Source organism: Schistocerca americana, chromosome 1, assembly GCF_021461395.2.
Source record: "Schistocerca americana isolate TAMUIC-IGC-003095 chromosome 1, iqSchAmer2.1, whole genome shotgun sequence".
In the NCBI taxonomy this organism is placed as follows: Eukaryota; Metazoa; Arthropoda; class Insecta; order Orthoptera; family Acrididae; genus Schistocerca; species Schistocerca americana.
The window spans coordinates 149,107,791-149,133,412 of record NC_060119.1 but is presented as its reverse complement, the minus strand read 5'-3'; the positions used below and the strand labels follow the sequence as shown (position 1 = coordinate 149,133,412).

The window sequence follows — 25,622 nt, the reverse complement described above, 5'->3', positions numbered from 1 at the left end:
TCTGCCTTGGTGCCAATGATGGTCGTATGCGTGTTTGGGGCCGTGCAGGTGAGCGCCACAATCAGGACTGCATACGACCGAGGCACACAGGGCCAACACCCGGCATCATGGTGTGGGGAGCGATCTCCTACACTGGCCGTACACCACTGGTGATCATCGAGGGGACATTGAATAGTGCACGGTACATCCAAACCGTCATCGAACCCATCGTTCTACCATTCCTAGACCGGCAAGGGAACTTGCTGTTCCAACAGGACAATGCACGTCCGCATGTATCCCGTGCCACCCAACGTGCTCTAGAAGGTGTAAGTCAACTACGCTGGCCAGCAAGATCTCCGGATCTGTCCCCCATTGAGCATGTTTGGGACTGGATGAAGCGTCGTCTCACGCGGTCTGCACGTCCAGCACGAACGCTGGTCTAACTGAGGCGCCAGGTGGAAATGGCATGGCAAGCCGTTCCACAGGACTACATCCAGCATCTCTACGATCGTCTCCATGGGAGAATAGCAGCCTGCTTTGCTGCGAAAGGTGGATATACACTGTACTAGTGCCGACATTGTGCATGCTCTGTTGCCTGTGTCTATGTGCCTGTGGTTCTGTCAGTGTGATCATGTGATGTATCTGACCCCAGGAGTGTGTCAATAAAGTTTCCCCTTCCTGGGACAATGAATTCACGGTGTTCTTATTTCAATTTCCAGGAGTGTATATTATATAGGAATGATGTATGTTCTTTCAGTATGTCCGAGTATCTGTATCCATAGTTGACAGAGGTGGTGTAGAATGTAAACAGGGTTGCAGATGTGATGCTTGCACTTCCCCACATATTTGCAGAGAAGATATTTTAGGTACTTTGCTAGCTGGTGTATAGGTCTGTCAGCATGGGAGATTAGTTTTTGTACAAGGTTATGGTCTGTGAAGGCTTCAGTGAGGCCGTGGTATATTTCAAGTGGGACCACTTGTCACTGCAGGTTTCTGGCTGTTTAGGAGAGATTCCTTTAGATGGCCCATGAATAAGTGGGCATAGGATGGTACACCCACATGACACCATCCTATGCCAACCTATTTGTGGGCCATCTAGAGGAATTCTTCCTAAACATCCAAAATCCTAAACCACTCTCCTGGTTCAGATTCATTGATATCTTTGCGATGTTGATTGAGAGTGAGGACAACCTATCCACATTCCTCCAGAACCTCAACAACTTCTCCCCCACTTACTTCACCTGTTCCTACTCAACCCAACCTGCCATGATCCTAGATGTTGGCCTCCACCTGAAAGATGGCTACATCGGTATCTCTGTCCACATCAAATCTACTAACCACTAGCAATACCTCCACTTTGATGGCTGTCACCCTTTCCATACAGAGAAGTCCCTTCCATACAGCCTAGACACCCTTGGTCATCGCATCTGCAGTGATGATTGGCTCCTCTCGAAATATACCGATGGTCTAGCTGAGGCCTTCACAGCATGTAATTATCCTCCCAACCTTGTACAAAAACAAGTCTCCAGTGCCTTATTTTTCCAGTCTACAACCAACACAATATACTTGTCCATCCCTGTTCAACCCCTGCTTCCAGCCCCTTACCTCATGGGTCATACCCCTGTAATAGACCTAGATGCAAGACCTGTCCCATACATCCTCCCATCACCACCTGCTCCAGTCCAGTAATGAAACATCACCTATCCCATGAAAGGCAGGGCTACCTGTGAAACCAAACATGTCATCTACAAGCTAAGCTGCAACCACAGTGCTGCATTCTATGTGGGCATGACAACCAACAAGCTATCCGTTATAGCCATGAGCAACAGGCAAGCAATGCACAGCAGAGAATGGAGATGAGAAGCCACCAGGTAGGGGAGTCGCTGGAGGTATCGCTAACAATGAACGGACAGGACAGATGAACAAATAGGGCACAGCAGACACTACGACCAACCGGAACAGACCACAAAGCAAGCAAGCAAGAACTGAGGTGATAAACACGGCGAGACAACAACAATGCAGGAACACTCCAAACAATGACAATATGTATCTCAGCATACAGAACTAGAATGCAGTACGCCCGAGATGCACACGCAAACTGCAGCGAGTACCAGATTGCTGGGGTAGCACCACTCGGCCACCTAAATACATGACCATGGGAAACATGATTGGCTGTGGACTACACATGATGCAGAGAGTGGTGCACTCGCATGGCGAGGCTCGCAGCGCAGATGCACACCGGAGCACATATACCCCTAGTGGGTATCCATGTCCATACCCTATGGCGAGCACTCAGCTTCCGCGCCTTCCAACACCAGATTTTCTGTCCACATGAATAGTCATCGACAAACTGGCCAAGAAACAAGTGGACCACCCTGTTGCTGAGCACACTGCCAAACATGGCATCCTTCATTTCAGTGACTGCTTCACAGCCTGTGCCATATGGATCCTTCCAACCAACACCAGATTCTCTGAACTGCGCAGGTGAGAACTTTCCATGCAATATATCCTATGTTCCCGTAACCCTCCTGGCCTCAACCTTCATTAGTCATCATCCTCACCCATCCAGCCCCTTCCCTGTTCCCATCCCAGCACTACACAGCCCTCATTCCACCATCACACCCAGTCTTTTTACATCTCTCCTTTTCTGCTACCCTCCCCACCTCTCCCCTACCCTCTGTCTAACTTCCCAACTGTACATAACTGCCCTACACACTCTCTCCACATCATCCCTTTGCGCTCATCAGCAGCACTGCACTGACAGCCACCCATATCCTACTATCCCTCCCCCCTCCCATGCCAGAGTGCTCCTTACCCCCAACCAGTCGCTACTCCCATCATGCACTGGTGCTGCTGCTCGCAGTGTGGCTTCAGGTGCCTGAGACTGCAGGTGTGTGTGTGTGTGTGTGTGTGTGTGTGTGTGTGTGTGTGTGTGTGTCTGTGTGTGTGTGTGTGTGTGTGTGTGTGTGTGTGGTTTATTTTTGACAAAAGACATAGTGGCCGAAAGCTTTATCTGTGACAATCTTTTTGTTGTGCCTACCTCCGCTATATAGTGAGTAGCAATTTTCCTTTTCATAATATTGTTACATTCCATCCTGTATTTTCCATTGTTTGATTAGTTGAGTTATTTGTAGGATCGGCATTTATCTTTCTGGGACAGTGTCATTCAGAAGATCAAAAATCTTTGTATTGTAGTCCAGATGTGACATTAGGACCATGGTGTTGCCCTTGTCAGCAGCAGAATTAGTTGCCTTGTCCTCTCACAGATTTTACAGTGGTACTCGTTCTTTCTTGGATATGTTGGATCTTATCATTGGTGCCTTGGTTAAGGGCTCTACAAGTTTCAGGGCACACCTCTTCTACTGCTTCTGGTGGTAGTAAAGCTGCAACATGCTCAACAGAGCTAATATAATCTCCTGTTGGTAGCATTTTTGCATTAGGTGCAAAATTTAACCCCCTTAAATCCTTGTCCAAATGTTTGCCAGTGAGATTAATTACTGTTGGGCTGTGTGCACTGTGGCTTGGCTTTTTGTGCAAGATGTCAAGGTTTTCTTCCTAGCGTGCAAACACTAAGGGAATGTGTGTTTCAAGGAATATCAGTAAAGGCTATGAATAACAAAAGAGAACCCTATCATGTAGGTGGCATTGGTAGTCACTTGGCTATAAACAGTGACACGGGGCCAAAAGTAGTTCATAGTCGAGTTGGAGTCCAGTGAGTGAGCACACTTAACAGCAAAACAGCATCTGAAGAAGATGAGTGGGTTGGTTGGCAAAGTATTGTACATAAAATATAAACAACAGCTTTGTTGTGTACCAGGAAGTAACCATTATGCAGGAGTACTTCTGGGAAGTATGGAAGATATGAGTGAGTTACCAGTGGAAGTGAACTTGAGAGGGTGGGCTGTGAGTCATGCATGGATAGATGAGTCAGGTAAGCAATAGCCCATGAACGACGAAGGTTCCTAGTTCAAGACCTGAACCAGCACACAGTTTCAATCTTACAGAAAGGTTTAAATCTATGCTTACATCACTGCACGGAGATGATTCATTCTGAGGACAGAATTGCTATCAAACTCGGTAATTATATAACAGTTATGAAAATTCATGGGTGGAGCAATACATAAAATAAAGGAAAGGGAACCACTCATCTGTAGCTGATCAATGCATGGAGCACAGGAACACATAACAGAAAACAGCATTCACACTTGCGTTTGAGCAAGAGCTCTTTTTCTGACCAAAGTACACACATACACACACAACCACTCAGACATCCAAACATACGCTCCTGTAGCCACAGTGAGACTAGTCATGGATACTTGATTATTGAAAGCAGTTGGGAAAAGGTAAGGTGAGGGAGTGGGAAAAGGTTAGCAGAGTTATGGCCAGGGGCCTTTGAGTATCTAAATGATGTGCATAGTGTAACCACTGTTGAAGTCATCTGTGTTGTGAGAAGCAGTTACAAACACCGGATGGTCACGTTTGTGGCTTGCCACAGTTTGGCTTTGGCCATTCGTGTAAATTGACTGTTGGTTATTTGTCATGCGCACGTTGAATGCTGTATAGTAATTGCAGCATGGCTAATATATAACATGGCTGATTTCAAAATGGTCTTGCCTTTTATTAGGTAGAAAACACCTGTGACTGGACTGTGGTAGGAGGTAGTTTGTGGATGTATGGGACAGGACTTGCACCTTGGCCGACTATAAGGGACTGTCCCATGGCGGTGCAGGATTGGGAGTAGGATTGTAATAGGGATGGGCCAGGATATTCTGTAGGTTAGGTTGGCAGTGGAGCACTATTTGTGGGTAGTATTTTAGGTAAGATAGCCTTCATGCTGGGGCATGAAAAGAAGTAGTTGAAGCCCTGGTGTAGGATGTGGTTGATATCTAAAAGGCCAGGGTGATATTGGGTGACCAGAGTTGTACGGTGGCTGGTTAACAAATTTTTAGGTGTCAGAGGAGCAGATAGCATGGAAGATTAGTTTGCGAATGAGCTTGGTAGTGTATTGTATGTCAGTAAAGGCTCTGGTAAGGTAACCATTATATTTCAACTCCTGCTTACCACTGCAGATGCAGTATCCATGGATGGCAAGGCTGCAAGGAAGATATTTTAACATGGAACGGTTGAGAGCTGTGAGAATGGAGGCACTGTTGGAGGTTGATGGACATGATATGGATGGATGTACACGTTTGTTGAGCCAAGTGAGAGGTGGTGATCGATATCAAGGCAGGTAGCTTGTTGTGTTGAGAAGGATCAGGTGAAGTGGATTTGGGAATACGTGATTAGGTTATGGAGGGAGGAGCAAAGTATGTCCTTGATGTGAGTCCAGATCATGAAACTGTCATCAGTGAATCTGAACCAGATAAGTGGTTTTAGGTGTTAACTGTGTAGAAAAGATTCCTCCAGATGGCCCATAAACAAGCTGGCATAGGATAGCACCATGAGAGTACCCATGGCAGTACCATGGATTTGTTTGTAGATTTGTCTTTCAAAAGTGAAATAGTTTTGGATCAGTATGTGGTTGGTTAGGAGGATGAGGGAAAAGGTGGTGAGTTTGGTATCAGAAGAGTGATTGGAAAGGTAGTGTTCCATGGCCACAAAGTGTACAAGAATGTTGTGTCCAAATTTACTAACAATGAGTCTTGTTGGTAATGGGACAGGAAATGTGGAGAGGCGGTGAAGGAAGTGAGCAGTGTCTTGAATGTAGGATGGTGGGGTATGGACAATTGTTTGAAGGTTTTGGTTAACAAAGGCAGAGGTTCACTCTGTGTGAGCATTGTACCCAACCACAATTGGGCACAACTGGTAGAGAGGCCTGTGGGGTTGGCTTTGTAGAGTTTGGTAAGTAGGTGTGAGTGGGAGTGTGGGGGAATTCCTGGTTTGAGGAGGTAGATGCATTCAGATGTCAGGTTTTCGGATGGACCTAAGGCCTTGAGGAGGTGCTTGAGATAATGTTGGACTTCTTGGATGGTACCATAGTTGTAATGTTTGTGTGTTTTTCCTTCCTACATCGCTTTTCGCTATACCTTCTGTACTTTTTCCGTATTGCACAACCACACAGACATCTGGCCAAAGACGTGTCTCTTTCCTGCTACCCCCTCTTTGTTTCCTTCCTTATCCCCTCCCCACTTGCATCAGTTCAGACAACTGCTTTCAATAATCAGTCAATAATTAGTCCTCCCATGGCCATGAAAGAATTCATTTGGGTGTCTGCTTGGCTGTGTGTGTGCTCTTTGGATAGAAAAAGAGCTATTTCTCAAAAGCTATTGTGAATGCTATTATCTGTAAGGTGTTTCTGTGCTCCATACATTGATTCACTATAGATGAGTAGTTACCTTTATTTTTTGTAAAATTTGTAATTAAATGTATGTATAAAAGTTGGCACTTAGTTTTTGCATTATTGTCTGTGTTGAATCCAGGTATCAAACAGCAGCAGAAGCATTAGATTAAAAAAAAGAGAGAAAAGACAAGGGCAGTTGTCAAAATATTTCATGAAAATGAAAGTGACATATTGTCTGGGTACCCAGAAAGGGGTGTTTTTTATGTAAATTTGGAAATGATTGAAAGCTTGCAATACAGCCAGTTATCGTGTAATTTTAAGAAAGGAATTCATAGCATGGAACACTTTGACATATCTTGATTTCAAAAACTAAGAATAGTAGCAACTGTAATGAATGACTGAAACTCTTAAAATATTCAGAGTTCTCTGACAAAGTTCTTCTGACAGTTTTGTTTTCTTTGGTGCTAGGCCTTCTGCAGCACGCTGACGGGTACTTTGGCAGCACGTGCCATCATGGCTGGTATTGGGGTTGGTAGTGCTGATGCAACACCACTGGCAGCTGCCATAACCTGGATTTTTAAAGATGGCACTGGTATGGTTGGAAGTATATGTTTCGCATGGTGGAAGGGGTAAGCTTTCTTAGTCATAGTAAAATTAACTGTGATGTGCATTTCCAGAGCTGGCTGCTGTGGCCAAGCAGTTCTAGGTGCTTCAGTCCAGAACCACGCTGCTGCTACGGTCACAGGTTCAAATCCTGCCTCGGGCATGGATATGTGTGATGTCTTTAGGTTGGTTAGGTTTAAGTAGTTCTAAGTCTAGGGGACTGATGACCTCATATGTTAAGTCCCATAGTGCTTAGAGCCATTTGAACCATTTTTTTGCATTCCAGAAGCAAGTTCTGTTGTTAAATCTTGGCTACGTTGCAGTCGTCTGTTATACTAATATGTCATGATAGGTTTGTTGTTTTTGGCTGTGAATACATGCTAGCTGCATTTTCTTGGCAATTGCTTATTAGTGAAGACAGGTTTTAGTGTTAAGTTGAATAAAGGAAACTGCACCAAAACTGAAATACATGGGCAGTTATTTATTTATTCCACATGTAAAATATAACAACAGCAACAGATAGTCATCATCAAATGTGCAGATTTTATGGGAAAGAAAGCTGGATCCAGATGTTCAGTGCGGGAGGTGAGAATGTTTTCAATAAACTGTGATGTGAGAGTCCGTGGAAGATGACTCGGAAATTAAGGGAAGGGTGAACATAGCAAAAGAGAATGAATGTTTCATGATGTTAACACTTGTATTTCAGTTTGTAAATGTTTCATGGACAATTATACATGAAATTGTGATTACCAGATTCAATCATAATAAAGTATGTGCTCACAGGTTATTGATAGTATCAACAGAAGAATAAAAAAATGAAATTACATCACATTGTAAGGGGCTTCTTGAACTAATACAGAGCTGAATGTTATGACATCTTAAGCTCTGTCATCACAGAGGACAAGGTACTGCAACACATAAACTGAAACAGAATGACAGTCGGGAGAGTGGAAGTTATTGTTATTTTACAAAACAAATATGTAGCCAGTACGACTATGCGTGGCAGGGAGATTTGATGGGACAATTTCCTCTTCCTCCTTGCTGTCCTTATCTGACTGCTAGTTATCTTTACTTCTTTCTGCACCTCAAACTGTTTATTTCTGAATTATTCTTCTATTATTATAATGATTTAAAAAAAGAAAGAGCTTTCAACAGTCGGTCATCACTAGTGTAAATTTTAGTGATGAGGACAGATGCCATCTGTCCGAAAAGTTCCATGACTGATTTTATTCAAGGCATATAAGCAATGTCAGTGCAGTAACTATGGTGGCAGCTTGAACTAACAACTGTAAACAACAGCTGTGCATTCAACCAGTCGGTTGTAGGCAGGCAGTGTTAAGTGGTGGATGTGCAGTGGTAGTGTGCCTATGTTGTGTCACAAATTGCAGTAGAGCAACATCTCTTAATCAAGTGCTCTGGACATTGTCCAGAGCTCTTTGAAGAAGAGAAAAGTGTATGCTATATATTTCCCTGTTAAATATATGTGTATTCACATTGGGATTTATTGCCTACTCTTGCTCCAAATGTACACACCTTAACTCAAATTTACTTATGACAGTGCCCATGTGGGACCTGACATACCTTGACACTGATGCAGTTCTGCCTGTGACTTACTTGGCTTAACTCCTTCGGCCCCTAAGGGGGCATAGGGCATCCAGGAGTACTCACCATCCATCTCAGTCTTTGCCCAGGTCTTTCAACTCACCTTGCTTCTCCTTCCCTCATCCTCTTCCATGTAGAACTAGGCTTGTGTCTTATCCTTTTTCCCTGGAGATTCCATGGCAGTATCTTTGTAACTGCTTCGTCTGGCTTTCTCGGTGTGTGCATCAGGCATTTTCACTTTCCCATATGTGGTCTTTGTTATTTATCTGGTTTGCTTTCCTCCATAGCTCGTGATTATTTTTTCAGGCCACTAGATATTCATGATGGAGATACATATTTATAAAGCTCTGTAACTGTGATGATGTTACTTTCTTGTCTACTTTCCGACTTTCACTGCTTATAGGGCACCTTAAAATATCAATTTTTGTTTTGCATGTGATTTTTCTGTTTTCCACATTGGATATGATTATATGATGGCAGCATTTGCCTTCTTTATGCTGTTCACCACATCTTCTCCAGCTCCATCATCATCTGTCACCACACTACACAGATAGAAGAATGCATTGACAGCCTCTGCCAGCTGCCCCCATATGAAGAGACACACTTCCATGTTCCCAGAATTTACTCTCATTTCCTTTGTTTTATGTACATTTATCTTGAGGCAGCAATCTCTGCTTCATTTTTTGGTGAGTTTAATTTAATTTCCATATCTGTCGGCCTTTGAGCTAACAAAACTACCGTATTTGCTCGAATCTAAGCCGCTCTTGAATCTAAGCCGCACCTGAAAAATGAGACTCAAAATCAAGGAAAAAAAATTTTCATGAATCTAAGCCACACCTGAAATTTGAGACTCGAAATTCAAGGGGAGAGAAAAGTTTTAGGCCACACCTCCAAATCGAAACAAAGATGGTCCATTGTAATATGAGACACAATTTAGGTCGAATGAATGACGATACAGCTACAGTAGTTTGGTTCGAGTCGTAAGCTTAGCAGTTAAGCTTTACCAGGTAGCCATTGCTATGTGTCAGGCGCTCCATCTGTATTTATACGGGTACCCTTCGTTTTTCACGTGCTTCGTCTGGTTTGAATTGATTGCTTATTTTTCTTTGATCTGATAAGTGCCATTCTCTTTGTTATAGGTGTTTACGTCACTCTAAGCTGAAAATGCATTACTGTACTGTGTCATGCATTGTTTGTCGCATTCTGATAATGAGTGTTTACGACCTGTTGCCGCTCGCGGCATGGCTTGCTTTTGTGCGCACTGCCGCCGCTTACAAGTAGAAAAAAACAAAAAGAGAGGAATTGTCTCATTAGCGAAACAATGGCAAGAGACTGCTATTTGTTGTTATTTACACTGCTTCTTTCTTTGATAATGATCAACAAGAACCAAATAATAAACTGCGTATTATAGATGTTCTGAACGAGATTTTAGCGAAAAATTTTCTCTGTTTGAAAATCTTTGCAGACGCCTCTTTAGTGCATTACTTTCCGCACAGAAATTAGAGTCATCTTAGATTTAAAAATCTAGTCAATTTCCGTGCTTCATTTCTGACTGTATCACTATTAGGCATAAGAATAATACGAATGTAAACATGACATGATATGTGTATTCTTCCACGATTGCTGTTGTCTCACTCTAATTTCGTAGTTTATTAGGTGGACAGGATCTAAATGAGATAGCATCAAACACGAAAGAATACATGGCAAAATGTGTATACTCGTATTGTTCTTATGGTGAAGAGACTACTGCATGTGATTCACAATTCATAAAAGTTCCTATTAGCAAACATCTCTTCTCACAGGTAGGAAAAAATTCAGAACGTAGAGTTGGTCATACTGACAAACATCCCAAACAGTCTTGCCAGTCGGATTTCCATAGTACATTGAAAAGCTGCTACATTGGAAGATGAACAATACGGAATTTGTATTTACTTCGTTGGATAATGTATGAAAATGCAGTGGTCGAAATTCTGGGCGGAGAAAAAAGCTAGTCTTCCACCTTTTTTTTTTTTAATTTATTTATTGACGCAGAGGTTTTAGCGCCAGTATTTATCTTTGTGGCTGCAAAGCATGCCTGTGTAGCGCTACATATATTCGACGTTAGAAGTTATTTGTGGTGGCACCTACCAACATATTTCAGAACTTCCGCTTACTTTGCACTCGATTCTAAGCCGCAGGTGGTTTTTTGGATTACAAAAACCGGAAAAAAAAGTGCAGCTTAGATTCGAGTAAATACTGTATGTTGTCTGCAAAATCCAGATCCTCCATTCATTCATGGATCCACCATTGGATTCCTCTTCTGCCATCTGCAGCCAATCTTTTCATTACTGAGTCAAGGACAAGTAGAAAAAGCATTGGTGACAAAATAAAACCCTGCTGGACTCCAGTTATTGCCTCTATTGGATCTGTGAGATTTCCATTTCAGAGCACACGACATCTGTAGCCATCATACAGATCTTTGATGATGTTCAGAATCTTCTGTGGTATACCATACTTCTGCAACACCTGTATGATTTTACAAAATTTATGGCCTTCTTGAAATCAATCAGTGCCAGGTTCATGGTTGCTTGGAATTCTTTACTTTTCTGTAAGATGATCCTTAGAGTATTAATAAGATCAAAACAACTGTGTTGTGTCATAAAACAGCTTGTTCTTTTTGCACTTGATTTTCGAGTGAATCTTTAAATATGATTAAAAGAATTCTGGTGAGGTCCTTGCAGGACACTAACACCAATGTAATACAGGGTCCCACACCAGTTTTTATGAACTGTCAAATTTCCCTTTTTGTGGGCGCTTTACCCCCAGTCCATTTTTCCACTTCATTGTAGGTTTCTCTTAGAGCCAAATATGCTTCAACAGCAACAGGGGGTGGTGGATTTTTGCTGTAATTGCAAGATTGGCTTTTGAGAACTCTGTTGCTATGTTTTGTACATCTGGAGCCATTGCATTTTTACGTGTCTCAAAGTAATCCTAATTTCATCTGTTGTGGAAACATCTCTCACCTGTTGCTCGAAAATTGTCTTCAAAATTTAACATCTCCTTGAAATGCTCTTCCCATCTCTGTAGCTGTGCCTGTTGAGTCCTAATCACCACGCCTTCCTTCCTCTTAGCTGGTCCTTCCTGTTTAAAGTTTTTCATTGACAGCCATTCAGTGATTTTTGTGGAGCTCTTTTATAATTTGCCCCCGCCCCCATCTTGCTGCCTTGTTTGCTAACTGTGCCTGATTATCTATCCATTTCCTTTTACGCACCTTCTTCCTAGTTTTAGTTTTAGTTCTTTTGTGCTGTTACTGTGATTCCACATGTCATCAGAAATCCATTCTTTCCTTCGATGTATCTTAAATCCTAAGCTGTTCTCTCCAGCGTGTAGATAACTGCCTATAAGTGTTTGCCAGCCTATTTCAGTTCCTTCTTGTGCAAAGTTTTTTTTTTTTTCTCCAGGGAGAACCTGAAATCTGTTTTGTAGTTCAACAGCAAATCTTTCATTGATGCACTGGTTTTTAACCTTTCTGTGTGTGTTTCCTTTTGTTTTCTTTTTCGCTCCTATGAATGAGCTTGGTTTTATTTGCTCTTTTTCAATCAAAACTCTATCAAAACTAGGTGGTGGTCACTTCCAGTGTCTGCTCCCTTTCTATTTCCACATGGAACAGTGTGTGTTGAAATGGTTTGTGGCTATGTGATCTATTTGATTTGTATTAACATTACGTGGTGAGACCCATGTTGTCTTAGGGCAGTTACGATATGGAAACAGTGTACCTCCAGTGATTAATTCATGCTCAGTACACAGCAGTTCACCATTTACATTTTTGTTTCCAATGCCATGTTCAAACCCTTCATTTTCTGAGTCAATTGTTGCATTCAAGCACCACATTAAAATTTTTATATCTCCAATTAGTTTGTCCAAGGACTCCATTTAGCTCTGTATAAAATGCATCTTTTAACTCTCCTTCATCCACTTCAGCTGTTGAATAACATTGAATTTCAGTGATATTTTACACATTTGTTTTAAAGCACATGATTATTATCCTTTCTGAGACTGGTTTCCACTCCACTCCAGTAAGCTCCTTTTGCAGTTCTTAGATTGTAAGAGCCCCACACTACCCCTGGGCAATGCATCTTCACCCGTCTGTCATACATACAACAGCACTCCAACATTTTGTATGAGCTTTCCATACTCGGGTTACCTAGTTTCACAAAGGTCCAGTATACCCAATTGGTAGTTCTCCATCTCTCTTTTCCTGGTTTAATCTTCCTGCCTCTCTGAATGTTCTTACATTCCAAAATACAACATGTGTTTTCCTTTTCAGACCAGAGTTCATATCCTTAAGATCCATCCAATTATTTCTCCATTTAGGTTCTGTATTTGAATTTATTTATTTATTCACACATTTTTTTGGTGGTGCAGATTATCAGTCCACATCCCTCATTTGTGGTGATAGGACTGCCACCCCATGGCTTGGACAACTGCAAGGTTTTATTTCAGGGCCTTTCACCATAAATAGCTCATCACCACCTCGACTGCAGACTATTTCTTCATAAACACTAGTCTGTAGTGCACGTAGTCACTTCTGCAATTCATCAAATTTTCTGCTGTTGACTTGGTTGCTGGGGACAACAACAGCATTTTCAATAAATCTTCAATTAAATTTCAATTTCTTCTTACTTCTGATTTACAGTAAATCTTCTTTTTCAATTTTTATCACTCTCCAGTGCACAATTATTCTGGGTTGTGTCACGATCTCCAAAACGCAGTGTTTCCCTTTAAATATATCTCTCTTCAGATTGGAATTTATTGTCTTCTCTTCATTCTGAACATCTGTACATAAATTCAAATTTATTTCTAACCGTGCCAGTGCAGTGCTGATGGTTCTTGTTACCTATGCAATTGTGCTTGTGTGGAACTAATAAACTTCTACAAAATTCCAACTTTCTCTAAATGAATACAAAGTATTCCTTCTGTTACCAAATCCACACATTGTATTCCATTGTACAATAGCTTCTTATGTTAAAACATTATACAACAGGGAACGTTACTTGTATGAACCTCTTGAAAACGGACATTGTTACAGCATGTGCTTTTACTAGTGGTTAGCTGCGCTACTTCAAGCCCAGGACGATGTCTATGATGACGATGACCCAAGGAAAAAAGCACACAGTCCTTGAAGATAACACAACTCGCAGTAATACTGTAGTTGCCATTCCATCTTTAAGATATGTGGTGCCACCCATATACATCTCACATACAAAACAGATAGTAAAAAACCCACAAGCAACTTTCTATTTTCAGCCATTAGACTATTACATGGTTTGGTGAGTGGAACTGTTTATCAGATAAGTAGATGCAGGGTTACACATCACAGTGCTAGTTTGATATGTAAGGCCACAGTTCAGAGTATATCCTGCACACCTCGACTCTTGAACAAAAATTGCAACACATGAACACCTGTTGTGACTTGATTTAAACGCAAAATGCAGACAATTTTTTCTCTAGAAATAACCACAATGGGCGATAAGGCTTTGTGTTACCAATGTGAACCAACCACAAAACAACAAAGTACAGAAATTTGGGTGTAGGGTCAATAATTTGACAATATAACTGACTTCATCTTCTTTCTGAAATGTTTCTGCATGTACAGATTGTTACAAAAGTGACTCTCAAACCTGTGTGACACATGAGTTGATCATCCCAAAGAAGGATTTTTCTGACCATTTCACGTTGTTGTGTGTGTTCTTTACATTGTAAACAAACGGGTGACTGGAGGGGAGAAGTGGGGGGGGGGGGGGGGGGGGGCATTACGGGCATTACGTAGAACTCCTGAAGCAATGGAACAACTATCTTAACCTTTTTGTTTCTTATTAATCCAGTCTCAAAACATTCAGGAGTGATGGTTTATGTATTCTGGTCTCTCTTATGATAAACATTTCAATAGTGGAGAGAAATATGGACAAAAGTAGCAGAAGACAGCTGCTTATACTGACTGTAAACATCATTGTTACTGCATATAAACATCGTTGTTACTGCCGTTTGTATGTTACTTTTACGTTGTAATGGAACTTACTTTCCAGATGACCCTCATGCACCATTTCCGTTTAATTTTTGTATGACATATATTCTTTGTCTGCTTTCCTTGTGACGATGTGTTACAGCATATTAATTTTGATTGAGAATGGAGACTAGCATTCAGTATTAAGATAAGAAGCTGAGTGACATGTAAGAAACTAAGACGACAGCTTGGCAAAATTTTATTTTCCTTATTTATCAGAGCAATATACTGTATTTACCTAAGTATAAAATGACCCTGAATGTAAGATAACCACCCCTTTTGTTTAAGATGCTCCTTGTGTAACTGAAATTACAAACTTTTATTGACATAAAGTATCTGCGTAACCAATTAATATGACACCTATTCTAAACATATGCCATTTATTAACTGTCTACATTTTCATAATACAAGGAGAAATAAAATAAGCAAAAAAGAATTGTTTACATTAATTTTTATCTTCACTGTCTTTTTTGTTTACCCAGCCTGTCATCTGTCATATCACTGTTTGTATTGATCATCCAAACAGGACAGCCGTGAAACTTATATCTTCATTGTAACAAATATTTGGCTATTTCATCTGAACATGTTGCGATTTCTGAGGCTGTGGTCATGGTGGGACCTGAGAACACAGTAGTTTTTTTCTGACCACGTGGCGGATTTCACTTCTTTACTGATGTGAGAATATTACGAAGCCTCTAGCTTCCGACGACCATCTTCCTGTCACCCTCTCATTGACTGTGTGGATGCAGCAGTAGCTGATATACCTCTTATAGAATTACCTTGCCCCCCATAGTCCCCATCACAACTCACAGTGAGTTCCGACAACACTGGTGCACGAAATATGTAAGTAGGTCACTGGCCCCAATCTAGACTTTTAGCATTTCCCACAGAAATGTGTGCTATTATTGAGTGTTAGTCCAATTTTAAAGCCAGTCAGATTCCAAGCACAAATTGATTCAGGCACATTGCAGTCTAAATACTTCCTTTCTTTGTTTGAGGATTACATTACTGGCAAGAAAATCTCGATAAAGGAGAGGAAAGTGGACTAACGTTGCATAGAGGGTTAACATCACTCCTCTCTTTTGTTAGTTATTTATTATCTTTTTCCATGCCCACCTAGCCTGCTTTGTTGCGTGCCCAGTTGTCTTGGCATTCATTGACCTGTGACAGAAATCTTTGTCTTCCCATTTCTGTGCCTCATTCCTCATGGTCTCACTAAAGTGTCTCTCAGTGCTATATTTGTATGTCCTTCTCACTTCCTCCCTCTTTTGTGCCATTCTTACTATCACTCATATGCATGGTGTTAAAAAAAGTTTTCTGTATTTTGGGAAGTGATAGTATGACCAAAATAATGGAAAGATGTCTAGTAAACAGGGGCTCTACAGTGCATACTATAAGCAGTTTTGTGTGTATAGCTGGAATCAGCCCAAATAAATACTGCTCATCACTTCTTTCGTACTACTCCCAGTGTCGATGGAAAGTATTGGTCTGTTTCCCTTTGCAAACAAAATTATTTTTAACACAAAATTTTATGTTCCTGTTTGATAGAGTTGTTCCAAATTAGTCTAGAGTGATATTTGTTTTATCGATATATATTAATAGGGACAGTAAAAAACAAAGATTAAGTTGTACTCTAGCAGCAACTGAGCAACACTGCTGCGTGGTGGTAGCAATCAGTGCATGTCAGGGTGGTGCTGTTGCTGTTGGAGTGCTGTGCTGTGCTGTGCTGTGCTTTTAACACATTGCAGACAGATTCTGAGTTTACTCTCATTTCGCGTGTTCTACACTTTGTCTGTAGTTGCCATCTATTATGACATATTTCAAGTAATTCCTCTATTTAGTTGTTTATACCAGTAGCTAATGTATCAGACTTGATTGTCTCCAAATAAATTAGCTTATTTAGCATTTTGATTGTATTTTGATATTTCAGATAGTTACTAATATTTTCATCTTCAAGTTAGTCCTGCTGTTAGAGGTGGCCCTGTTCAGAAAACAGGAGGAAAGGAATGAATCTGAAGTACTTTTTTAGGTTTTTGACAACGATTGTTCATATGTTCCTAGTGAGAAGGAAGAGTCAGATGACTGTATGAATGAATGTTTTTATGGTTCTTAAGGATAAATTCAGTGACAGCATTATCATTAGACCTGTAAAGAAACATAAAGTGGCAGTGTTTTCAGGTGATTCTGATGATAACAATGAAAGTGATTCTATTCTTATGAATGACTCATTCTGTCATAATGTTAACTCTTTGGTGACAGTGTCTGAATCTCACTCACATACTGGTTATGCCAGTGCATGAGTGAGACATGGGCATAATCTTGAATGTGTTAATACATATCCATAAAACAAATGTCACACTAGACTAATTTGTGATGAGTGATCTGCACAAGCAGAAACATTTCAGGAACAAGAAGAAGCTGCCTAATTTGGGACCGCTCTATTGAATGAGCACATAAAATTTGGCTTTAAAAATAATTTTGTTTGTAAGGAGGAAAAAAACTGATGCCTTCTGTTGACACTGAGCATAACTTGAAAGATGTGATGAGCAGTATTTGTTGAGGAGACTCCAGCTACACATTCTGAAACCGAAATTGCAAATATCTGGTGAAACAAGATGAGGTTAGGACAGGTGGTTGGCTGTCACCTTGCTGCAGGAAATATCCTGGCATTTCCATGAAACAATGTAGAACAGTCACAGGAAACCTAAAGTGGGATGGCCGCATATAGCAAAACCCATCACCCGAATAAGAGGTCAGTATCTTAATAACTGCACTGCCTCGTTCAGTTGATTCCTATTGTGTTCTTTTGATTACGCAATTTGTGCCAAATAACTTATGAAACATAGTTTGGCATTGCATCACTGCACACACTGTGCAAGACCACAAATGTGCTGTTAGCCCATTGCTTTCCCATGAGTCTCATCAGATAACTGACCCCAAGCGTGTTAACGTGCAGCTATGCCTCATGCAAATCTGCATGTCCTCCCTTCACTCTTTCTGGAAAAATGTGTTCTCTCATGATGAGTGAGCTGTTGAGCTCAGGAGAATGACAAGAGATTACAGGCATGCAGTATAGATCTTGGCACATAATTTTCTTGTAAAAACATTACAGTTTGATCATGTATTTAAAAAATGGCTCTGAGCACTATGGGACTTAACATCTGAGGTCATCAGTCCCCGAGAACTTAGAACTACTTAAACCTAACTAACCTAAGGACATCACACACATCCATGCCCGAGGCAGGATTTGAACCTGTAACCGTAGCGGTCGCGTGGTTCCAGACTGAAGTGCCTAGAACCGCTCGGCCACACCGGCCAGTGATCATGTATTTAATGTGGCGGGATGTTATAGTAGTGCCATTTCACTTTTAAACACTACTGTGAATCCTCTTAGTAACCTTTAAGTGTGTGGTATGCATTACTTGTAAGGTATGTTTCTGCTACCTCTTTGAGCTCATACAGGCTGTTACAAAAAGGTATGGCCAAACTTTCAGGAAACATTCCTCACACACAAAGAAAGAAAATTGTTACGTGGACATGTGTCCAGAAACGCTTACTTTCCATGTTAGAGCTCATTTTATTACTTCTCTTCAAATCACATTAATCATGGAATGGAAACACACAGCAACAGAACGTACCAGTGTGACTTCAAACACTTTGTTACAGGAAATGTTCAAAATGTCCTCCGTTAGCGAGGATACATGCATCCACCCTCCGTCGCATGGAATCCCTGATGCGCTGATGCAGCCCTGGAGAATGGCGTATTGTACCACAGCCGTCCACAATACGAGCACGAAGAGTCTTTACATTTGGTACCGGTGTTGCATAGACAAGGGCTTTCAAATGCCCCCATAAATGAAAGTCAAGAGGGTTGAGGTCAGGAGAGCGTGGAGGCCATGGAATTAGTCCGCCTCTACCAATCCATCGGTCACCGAATCTATTGTTGAGAAGCGTACGAACACTTCGACTGAAATGTGCAGGAGCTCCATCGTGCATGAACCACATGTTGTGTCGTACTTGTAAAGGCACATGTTCTAGCAGCACAGGTAGAGTATCCCGTATGAAATCATGATAACGTGCTCCATTGAGCTTAGGTGGAAGAAACTAAAATGAGCTCTAACATGGAAATTATGCGTTTCCGTACACATGTCCACATAACATCTTTTCTTTATTTGTGTGTGAGGAATGTTTCCTGAAAGTTTGGCCGTACCTCTTTGTAACACCCTGTATACTGCAGTAACTGTTGTCACCTCCTTGGGAAATTTATTATACAATTGGGGCACTGAGAACTATAAAAGGCTAAAATACAGACACAAAGTGCCCATAGGGTAGTGAATATCAGATACATTGGAGAGATAACCTTTCATGAATGTTCGTATATACAATGTCGGCTTTCAGCACAGATAAGATCATTTACTATAATATCAACAGATGTCAGTAGCATGCATACATGTTACAGTATCAAAATTGGTGTGCTTTAGGCCCTTATGGTTCTCAGTGCTTCAGTTTTATTTCCTGATAAAAAACATTGTTTTGAATTTTGTGTGTGTGTTTTCCTTGTAAATGTAAGTCCAAACTGGCTCTTGTTCCATGAGTAAGTAAAGAACTATTAATGTTTGTCCAGATATGGACAGCCGGTATATGTACTCACTTGGTGCAGTAAGGATACCCAGTTTTTGAAGTAGTTCTTTACAATAAGGCTGTCTACTACTTCTCTTTGTTATTCTTACAGACATTTCTGCAGTTTGAAAATAGAGTCCATGTTTTGTACCTTCAATCTGTGGAAAAGAATACCAAAACTAAGAACTGTGTTCACATAGGAGTAGTATGACACCACAAGACATTTTCTGCTACAAACCATTAATAGAACCCAAGGGTTTCATTTACTTTCTGTGTTAGGAGAACTAGTGTTGTATCACTGGCTATGATGTTGTTATTTTCAGTAAAGGGAACTCTGTAATGGCTGGTACTGTACTTCTCCCACTTCTGAAACCAGACTGTGCTCCATTAAAAGGTTGCATTCATTCATTTAACTCATTTTAGTCTGTCATGATTGATTCAGTTAGTTTTGAGAATTTTGTAGTTTTCTATGCTCTCCACATTACCTTTCTTGGTAAGGTCACAACTTCCACTTGCTTAAGGTACTCTGGAAAAATACTTTTAACTGAAGGACTGTCTCAGTAGTCACCTACCATCTGTCACATAACCACTGCCCAACAACAAAGGAGTTCTCCTCCTGTGACTCAGCACTGCCCAGGATTGGTGCAACTGAATCACATTCTCTGCCAGACTTTTGACTACCTCTCTTGACTACCTCTCATTGTATCTTCTAATAAGAAATATCTTCCCTACCCCTCCAACAATGGTATTTTGTTGCCCACCCAGCTTATGCAATTTTCTGTTCTGTCCCTACTTCACTCCTGCTCCCAGCACTTTGTCTCATGTTTCATGTCCCTGCAATAAACACAGAATCAAGACCTGTCTCATACATCCTCCTGTTACCACCTAGAGCAGTTCTGTCACTGGCATCTACTATCTCATAAAAGGCAGACTACTTGGGAAAACAGCCATGACAACTAACAGGCCATCTGCTTGAATGATTGGCCATGCCAAATTGTAGCCAAGATACAACTGGGCCACACAGGTGCTGAATATGCAGCACAACATGATGTGTTTCTCTTTAGTGACTGCTTCATAGCCTGATCCATCAGAATTCTCCCCACCAACACCAGATTTCCTGAATTGTGCAGGTGAGAATTCTCCCTGCAGTGTATCCTTCATTTCTGTAACGCTCCACCCCCTCCCCCCTTCCTCTCCCACCAGTAACCTTTGTTAGTCACTGTTCTCCACCTGCCTGTTCCCTTCCTTGCTCCGTTACTTCACATGTTTTCTATCCTACTAACACACTGACATAATCCTTTCTTCTTCTCCACTTCTGTCCTCTCTCATCTTCCTCCCACCATGCTCTCCCACACATAGCACTCCCTCCCCCCTGATGCTACACTTGGCACCACTATCCTGTCCCCATCACATCCCTGCACACTCACACAGTTAGGCCTGGCATCATCATCCATACTGTCACACTCCCCCCTCCAGGCCTCTTCCTTACCTCCTGGCAGGGTTGAGCACACTGGACTTGCATTCAGGAGGATGATGGTTCGAACCTGCGTCCAGCCATCCTGATTTAGGTTTTCCATGATTTCCCTAAATCGCTTTAGGCAAATGCCGGGATTGTTTGTTTGAAAGGGCATGGCTGTCTTTCTTTTGCATCCTTCCTTTATCCGATGGGACCGATGACCTTGCTTTTTGGGTTCCCCTTCCCAAGTAAACAAACCAACCTTACCTCCACTACCCATCCCAGCAGATGCAGTTCCAGTTGGGCAGTAGCCACCTGTGTATGAGTTGTTGTTGTTGTTGTTGTTGGTGGTGGTGGTGTGTGTGTGTGTGTGTGTGTGTGTGTGTGTGTGTGTGGGCGCGCATGCGCGCACTCATGTGCGCGTGCGCGCTTGTGTGGGCGCGCGCACTTGCATGCGTGTGCTTGTGTGTGTGTGTGTGTGTGTGTGTGTGTGTGTGTGTGTGTGTGTGCGCGTGTGTGCATGTGAGTGTGTGCGTGTGTGTTTTTATTTCTGAAGGCTGAAATATGTCCAGCATTCTTTTTCATTGTGCCTGTCTGTGGCTCAATGCCACCTCTGTATGGTGAGTAGAAATCTTTCCTTTCCATATCATTGAACTAAAGGACTCATTTATTAGTTCTTAATGGGGCTTGTATGCTCTCTCTGCACCCCTTCAGAACAGAGACTGGGCGTATCGTCTATGCCTGCTGTGACTTCTTAATTTTTAATTTCAGTATTATAGTTCCGACTTCATGCTCTGTTGTGGGGAACATCACTATTGTGTATGTTGTATAATTCATTATAGGTGCTGCATGTATTTTGGCATTATTTTGTTGTAGCTTTTCTGCAATACCAGTGAAATAGTTACTTACAAAACTTGCCAATTGCTGAGGATATTCTGTTACTCTATTCCCATCTTTGATGTATATGTTCTTATACTTCTGTCTGCCTTTTCCAGTTACATGTTCTATGACATTGTATACTACTTTGCTTTTATTTACTGTGTCATATGTTATTTTCTCATTGAATGATTTGTTTGCAACAGGCAGTACCCTTCTGTATATCCCTTTATGCCTGTGATGGTAATCTAGGAACTGTGGATTAGTGCAGTGCATTTACGAATAACTGATAAATTCAAATATCAGGAACAACTTTCTAATACTAGTAGTTACCTGTCTATTTTCCATAGCTCTGCTGTTGAAGTGGCTACTTCCGGAAATGCTGCCTCAAAAATTAATTCAGAAATGTGCATTAATCGATAAATATTATATAGGCCTATTTATTGTTGCCATTCTACATATTTTGTAAGTGTATTTAAGCTATTTTGCTTATCTAATTATGCTTTGGGATTGTTGTTGTCATCCTCATTCACTAGGACCTCACTGGACGCAGACTGCAAAAAATGGAGGCTAACAGCTGATGTCCTAAATGATGTTGCATTTTGTCTTGAACTACTTTTGCCATTCTTCAGAAATTGGTCCACACTTGTTCTGTGTGTATCCACAACCTTGAAAGCAGTTGTAGGTGTTGCAGGAGGTGCAACGAGAGCAGCCATTACACAACATCAGGTTCGTTGGAATTTTTGTTTCATTACTGTGTGTAATTCCCTCTCAATACACCAGACAGCAAGGTATGTTGAAAGATATCATGTAATAGCCTGGTAACTGTGTCCTCTGTATCTTTGGTAAGAATGGAACTTAATTTGGAGTCTTGTTAATACGTGGTTCAGGCTAAAAATGACACTGTGTCTGTGGTACTATAGTGCCTTTGTCATGATGGTATAGAGAGCAAACCTGGAAATTACTGGAAACAAATCATTCTACAGAGAAATTGTGAACAGATAATTTTCTCAAACCGCTTGATTCACCCGTTGAACAAGATCATTGGTTCATACTCATCTCCTTCTCGGACTGCTTACATCATAAATATCTTTATGTTCTACTTCAAAGTAGCACTTTTCTGTCATTCGTGAAAGTTTCACCATACTCATTACTCATTTGTCAATTAATTTTGGCTGCAGTGCACCTTCCAGCAGGAAGAAATTAAATGATGGCCTGCAGTACATGGTTCTCAGGAGACTCTTTAACTATGTTTACGCGCGCACTGCACCCTCAGAACTGGTAAGAGCAATGTGATGCGATTGATGGGCATACTGGAGGCAAAATGTAACACAGCTGCACCAAACTTCATCATATTTTCACTTTTGGTTTTAATTTCACAACCAATTGGCTTTTATTTATTTATTTTAATGTCTTGAAAGAACAGACATACACACATGTAATATTTTTATACGCTTGACATCCAAACATTCAACCTTCAGAGCACACATTTTGTTTCTTCTCATTGGAATGCAGGTCACACTGCTAGCAAGGAGTACATGGACAGGGATGCTGCATTGGTGTATAACAAGTTGGGAATTTGGGTCGATTGGGAAGTGTGTCCAGATGGTCGAGGCAGTAAAGGCAACTGTTCTAGAGAAACAAAGCATACATCTTCAAGACATGGCCCTTCACAAATTTTCAGCTCTCATCATTGATTAGTTTCAGTGCCCTAATTTGCCGACACAAGAAAAAAATTCCTGAGTTTACAATTATTATGTACAAAAAGACACATATATGAAGCACCACAGGCAATGCTTCACAAATGTAAAAAAGAAAAAAGAAAAGTGTGGACAGTAAGTATCTGATTTTTGTGTGTAAGTCCTCTTCTGCATTCTTTCCCCCTCCCAGATTTTATGTTTAATTCACTATCAAATGAGCTTAGTGATTTGATGTCCCATTTCCCTTCTTGTAGCAACTTCTTTCTCCTCCTTCTCAAGCCTAGTTTACATGATGACATCGGTTTTCATATATACTGTAGACACTGTGACACCAGTTTCTTCATTTTGTGGGTGCCTGTGTTATGTCTGAAATGAAAGTTTTGGCAGCTGCATGAGTTGTGGCAGAGTTAATACTCATTGTGTTGGATCACTGCTGAAGGAAAGAAAGAAATAAGAAATTTGTTTGATTACATGCCTGGATAAAGAAAACACGTCAGCTTTGTTCCTCAGTACCGTGCTGAAAGAAATTGTAGTGGAAGACTCTAGAAGGTATTTTAATGATATTACAATGGGACTAGCACAGTTGGTTGGTTGGTTTTGGGGAAGGAGACCAGACAGCGTGGTCATCGGTCTCATCGGATTAGGGAAGGATGAGGAAGGAAGTCGGCCGTGCCCTTTCAGAGGAACCATCCCGGCATTTGCCTGGAGTGATTTAGGGAAATCACGGAAAACCTAAATCAGGATGGCAGGACGCGGGATTGAACCGTCGTCCTCCCAAATGCGAGTCCAGTTTCGAACCACTGCGCCTCCTCGCTCGGGTAGCACAGCTCATATTTCTCCTAAGTAGGATTAATAATGCAGTAAAAGAAATAAAGATACTGTAAAACATGAAGCATTGTTACCAGAACCGAAATTACAATCACATTATTTGCAGTACAGTCCAGATCTCTTGGCCTGCTAGAAGATTTAGTTGGTGATGGTGCATTTCCATTAACACCAATTATTCTTAAAATTAACAGCATTAGTTGTTTGAAGCAGGCCACATTAGGACGATAATGGTGTCCAAGCATGGCAGTATTTCAAAGTTTAAACATATGTACTACAATTTGTGAATGGGTAGCACTGCTATGGGATTTTAAATAAATGAATATTGAATAAAGAATTCAGCTTTCCAAATTTGTGTAGCTTTTCCTCCTGTCAACAGTTTTCCTCAAAAAAGAACTGACCAACTTAAATCACATCTTGTAGATGCGAGCAGTTCCACAGCTAGATATTTTGCTTGCCTCCTGCTACTTAATTGATTTGTATATGTGCTCCTTATTTAATGAATTTTGCCCTGTAGCTCAGTTATTGTCAGCCCTTCTATGTTCAGATCACGTGGGGCAGTCTCAAGTTCACCAACATGTCACTGCTTGTTTTTGTAACCAACATTACTGATATCTCAGACATCTATGCAAAGCATAGTTTACCAAAAACCAAACATTATCCTCCATTCCTCACTTGATATTTCACTGTGTTTGCACTCTGACACACCTAACCTCAAGTCTCATGCAACGAGTGTCAACAAAGTTGGAATAGGCTGAAAGTGTTTAGTTCCACCAACGAGTTGCCTAAATGTGTAGTACTCTTGCACTGTGGCCAGTAGCTAGTGTCGTCATGTAAACTAGGCTTCATTCTACAAACTCAAACATAATTTAGTCATAGTTGTACTATTGTGATATCTGTTATCAACTGTTGCCCTTTTCTTTGTGTGTTTGGTTTTGCATACCTTTTAGTATTGAAATTTGTCTCTATTTATCATATTCATAAGTTGTCTCAGAAGTGATACAGTTTCTTAATTTGCTAGTAGTTTCAAATTTATTGAGAGAATGTCAGATAGCTGAATACAGCACAGCAGTGCTGTTTGTTTTTTGTTTTATGGAAACCATTACTTAAGCTGTTATTAACTATTCACATATGAAAAGTGATTGTTGTTAAAAATGATTCTCTCCATCTTTAGAAAATACTTTTGTTCATTGTCAGTAATATTGTGAGAAGGAAAGTTGCTACTCACCATATAGCAGAGATGCTGTGTCGCAGATAGGCACAAGAAAAAGACTCCCACCCACCCACCCACCCACCCACCCACACACACACACACACACACACACACACACACACACACACACACACACACACACGACTGCAGTCTCAGGCAACCGGAACCACACTGCAGTGTTAGTCCTGCCCACTATCCTTCCCACCGCTCCCACAGTGGTATTCTGCTGTCCACCAAACCTACGCAGTATACTCGTCCATTCTTACACAACACCTGCTTCCAATCCCATACCTCATGGCCCACATCCCTGTAATTTACCTAGATGCAACACTTGTCCCATACATCCTCCCACCACCACCTACTCCAGTCCGGTCACTAACATCAGCTATATCATCATAGGCAGGGCTACCTGTGAAATCAATCAT

General features: G+C 41.2%; 1 protein-coding gene across 1 annotated transcript in view; it reads left to right on the top strand.

Annotated features, from left to right (window-relative positions):
• Window positions 1-25,622, top strand: part of LOC124620854 (RUS family member 1) — a 122,321-nt gene that overhangs the window by 30,044 nt on the left and 66,655 nt on the right. Inside the window, exons 3-4 of the mRNA XM_047147098.1 lie at window positions 6,728-6,888; window positions 21,996-22,188. Coding sequence (XP_047003054.1) covers window positions 6,728-6,888; window positions 21,996-22,188 — 354 coding nt within the window. The remainder of the gene's footprint in view (window positions 1-6,727; window positions 6,889-21,995; window positions 22,189-25,622) is intronic.